This window comes from Coffea eugenioides, chromosome 2 (genome assembly GCF_003713205.1).
Source record: "Coffea eugenioides isolate CCC68of chromosome 2, Ceug_1.0, whole genome shotgun sequence".
NCBI classification, from domain to species: Eukaryota; Viridiplantae; Streptophyta; class Magnoliopsida; order Gentianales; family Rubiaceae; genus Coffea; species Coffea eugenioides.
The window spans coordinates 9,969,820-9,973,872 of record NC_040036.1 but is presented as its reverse complement, the minus strand read 5'-3'; the positions used below and the strand labels follow the sequence as shown (position 1 = coordinate 9,973,872).

Sequence of the window (4,053 nt, the reverse complement as noted above, 5' to 3'; positions counted from 1 at the left end):
ATTTGTGAAAAATGGAGAGAGAATCCACTGAAGAGAAGTCAAGTTAATTTGGAGGACTTGGGTTTCTCGAGTAATTTCCTCCACCAAAAAGCCAAATAAAAAAATCATTTGTTCTACAAAAAAAAAAAAGGAAAAGTCATCGGTTATGTGACGATTGGAAGTGCACGAGACTAAAAATGAAGAGCGTTTATAGCTAGTGCCGTGACTTTATCAGTCGTGAAAATGTTTCCTTCATTTTCTTCCCCTGCCTTCATCACAAAGAAAAGTTCAGAACCAATGCACGTTGCTGTTTAAACAATTCAAAAAAGGAATTAAAAGAAATTTCTCATCTTGAGCACATGTATAATACGTAACAAGCGCTACATTCAAAACTTTAGTCTGTTTTTCTTTCTTGGAGTGATGGAGAGAATTGGAAATTGTTCTGAGTATCACATCAATTTCCTGGATTCCAGGAAATTCTTGGTCTTGGGTTCACGGGATGAGATGTATTCAAGAAATGTAGCGAAATCTGTATCCTTATAACGCCTGGGGTTGGTTTCATCTATGAGCTTAGGCGATGGTCGAACCACACAATCGAAAGGCAGACTGTGCAATGAGGCAATAGATATTCGATGGTTCGAGGAATTCACAAGAACCCTATGCAGCACGCTTTTGTATTTCCCGTTGCTAAATATCTGCCAATCAAACCAAAAACAGACCAAGATTTAATCTTCATTCGCAAGAAATTGAGACTAAAATACATGAAATCATTGCTAAAATGTTAAAAGCAAACCCAAAGAAGATATTGCTTATGAACTAAAAGCATTTCGGGTCTATTTTTGCTGAATGGCGTTTTGGTTTAGGTTTTCCTGTGTAAATAAAAGGCTTAATTAGGTGTAGAGGCCATGTCAACTTCTTCATGTATTCCAGTAATACGAGGAGTGTGCCTTTTCTTTTTCTTTCTCATCTTCTTTAAAATGCTGGACTATCATTAAATAATATTATCTCCATTCTTAGAATTTAGAGAAATCTTTGCTAGCTAATACGCTACACTTTTTTCCCCATGTGAAGAACTACAAGTATAATTATATGTAGTTTAGTAGAAAAAGGTCAATTGATCAAATCTCCAAGGGGTTCCTCCAACCCATTGCGACCTCCTTTTGTTGCCCTTAATTCAAAGGGATTTTTTTTTTCTTGCGGAATGCAGACATACAAATGAATCCACAAGCTGTATGGTAACGTAACTTGGAAAAAAAAATTGATCACGTTAAAATTAAGATGAACGGACCTCCAAATGATCACCAACATTAACAACAAAGGAGTTTGGAACGGGTTCAACCGTGAGCCAGTTTCCTTGATGCTCTATTTGAAGTCCCTTAACCTCGTCTTGGAGAAGAAGTGTGAGCAAGCCATAATCAGAATGAGCCGGCATTCCAAGGGTTAGGTCAGGTTCCGGACACGGAGGGTAGCAATTTAACACCATGAGTTGGCTTCCATCTTCGAATTCTTTCAGAATTGGATTGCCATTCGCTTCTTCCATGGGTTCCTCCAACAACCCTAGGCTCTCAAGAATTGCACCCATTAACATCAGGTACAAGGATTTAGTTTGATTGGCGTAGTTAAGAGCTACCTTCCTTCAATCAGAAAACGATAAGAATTTTTTAGTACTTGTACTATATATAACAGTAGAATCTGATCAGCATCAAAGACAGGGAATTAGGAGTTTCAGTTGATGAAAAAGGTCCCTGCATAAGTCTTATTTACTGATGAAATACACAATGTATTTATTGAATATTGGACTAGCTTAGTTCATTAGCAGTACGAAATTTCACAAAAATAACTTATCAAAGAACGCATACCTGAAATCTATAGGAGAAGATGGCCAATATTCGAGAGAATTTGAGATGGGAGTGCAGCTTAGTTTTAAGAAATCTCTCCAGCAGAAAACTTTATCTTTGTTTTGATTGAAACTTGTGCCATATCGAACTGGTGCAAACATATCTGAAGACATGTACTTTGCTCTCTCATCAAAAGAAAGCTCGAAAAATCTTCTTGCTGCATCGATCATATTCTGTATGATTTCTCTTGATATCCCATGGTTTACCAACTGCATCGTTAACCAAAAACATTAGTACTGTTAAGTTTACGCCATAGTTTTCTGAAACCAACGTCAAACCCCAAAAGCTACCTGAAAAAATCCGTATTCCTCGCAAGCTTTTGCTAAGGATTGAATAACTTGGGATCTATCGGGCCCTTGTAGCTCAGCACAATCGATAACAGGCAAGTTGAGATTTGTGCTTCTTGCATTGCAATGATCTTCGGTCCTCGAATTCGGCCTTTCTGAGATAGGCAATATGTACTTTGTTGGAACTCTGTTCATGATGCCATTACTATTTTCGTAGAGATATTGAACTCCTTTCTGATATCTGCTTTCTAATTGCTCATCGTCCCTGTGAAGTTCACCTGCAAGACTTAAACCAGGAGCCATTGTTTGATAAAAGATTCGTCCACCAATAAGCGAATGTATTTGGAAGGACTTTAAGCTCTCAAAGACTTTGTTAGTCTAAAAAGGGTTCCAATAGCATTAAGGTGAAGTTACAGGCCCTGCACTGCAAGAAAATTGACGTAGGAGAAAGTGGACCAAGAAAACCTTAGGTCTAGAGAATGGTAATTGTAGTGGGATGAGAAATGAATAGGGATTTGGGTATCATATATAGAGGCAAGGAAAACAATGGGAGAAGCAGTATCAAGTTTTACTAAAACAGGGTTTTGCGTTGTCTGAATCTGCATGTCTTATGGACTTGTTCCATTCTACTATATTTCTTCCTTTCTTCCCATGCAGCGACAACCTGCGTTGACCTGGTTTAGTCGTACCGCGGAGAGGACAAGGTACCTGGAAAAGAAAAGTATCTTCATGCTACGTGGACCCAAACTGGACATTTTCAATTTTCAGCTCCCCCCTGTTTACCTATCTTGACCGAAGATTCTTCACCAGCAAGCGGAATTTTATTCGTTCTTAAGTAGGTCTACTGATCTGCTTATATAAATCTAGTTCATCTCATATGGCAATGTTAGTCTTGGCTAATTATTAATCAAAGTAAAAACCCGAGAGACGTTCTTAACTAACGTGTAATCTTGTAATTAAAGATGTTATCAAGCATCAAACATATTTAGCTAAAACCCTTTTTAATTCATTTGAAGGCCGTACGTTAAATACACTTCATAAAACTGAAGCTTTAAACCGTGTGTGTGAGTGTGTGTGTGTGTGTATATATATTAGAGGTGGCAAATCAACCCATTTAACTAGATTTACCCATACCCGCCCATGAATAGATGGGTATGGGTATCTTAAATTTTTGTATATGGGTATTAATGGGTTACCCAATAATACCCATTTAATAAATGGGTATTATTGGGTAACCCATCAAACCCAATTAACCCATTTAAAATTCTCTTCCCCCCAAGTCTCTTCGTTTCCCCTACCTTTTTTTTTTTCAAATTTTTCATTTTGTCACGATGTTAACATTATTATTATTATTATTATTATTTGTTGGTTTTATCTTATTATTTTATTTTTTCTTAGTTTGTTAACTTGCTCATTTTTTAGCATTACCAATTTATGATAAATTTTAGCCTATTTTCTTATCTTTATAAAATGAAATTTTAAATTTATATATGAAAAAAATGTTAGGGGTTCAAAATTTTTGGATTAAGTTTTTATATTAATTTTTATAGTACTTAATTCAAATTTTTATATTCGTATTATTCAATTATTAAATAATAGGTAATTTTGTGACATAGAGTATAAATGAAAAAAATTGGTAATTAAGTTTATTGAACATTATAAGTAAATATTTAAAACTAATGATCGGTACAAAGAATGGTATAAATTGATAACTTAGTTTGCAAAAATGAATTTAAATGAGTTTGCAAAAAGTTAAAATAAATGAGTTATAAATGGGTAATTGGGTTACCCAATTCATTTTTTGACTTACCCATTTATACCCATCTAATTAAATGGGTATAAATGAGTTGACTCACTTATACCCATTACCCATTTTACCCAACCCAAAC

General features: G+C 35.4%; 1 protein-coding gene across 1 annotated transcript; it reads right to left on the bottom strand.

Moving 5' to 3' along the window:
- Window positions 1-428: 428 nt before the first annotated feature.
- On the bottom strand, window positions 429-2,467 carry LOC113760015 (protein DMR6-LIKE OXYGENASE 2-like). Its single transcript, XM_027302594.1, has 4 exons — window positions 2,168-2,467; window positions 1,839-2,086; window positions 1,268-1,613; window positions 429-674 (listed from the first exon to the last, which is right to left on the bottom strand). The coding sequence occupies exons 1-4, from the start codon at window positions 2,465-2,467 to the stop codon at window positions 429-431; spliced, it is 1,140 nt and encodes a 379-aa protein (XP_027158395.1).
- Window positions 2,468-4,053: the final 1,586 nt, after the last annotated feature.

What these genes read in the sequence shown, in the direction of transcription:
- LOC113760015 (XM_027302594.1), bottom strand. Translation starts at nt 2,467, where the DNA reads ATGGCTCCTGGTTTAAGTCTTGCAGGTGAACTTCACAGGGACGATGAG. An exon ending in TCTTCTCCTATAGATTTCAG is followed by an intron (nt 1,614 to 1,838) that starts GTATGCGTTCTT and finishes TTCTGATTGAAG; the next exon opens with GAAGGTAGCTCTTAACTACG. An exon ending in ATGTTGGTGATCATTTGGAG is followed by an intron (nt 675 to 1,267) that starts GTCCGTTCATCT and finishes TTTGATTGGCAG; the next exon opens with ATATTTAGCAACGGGAAATA.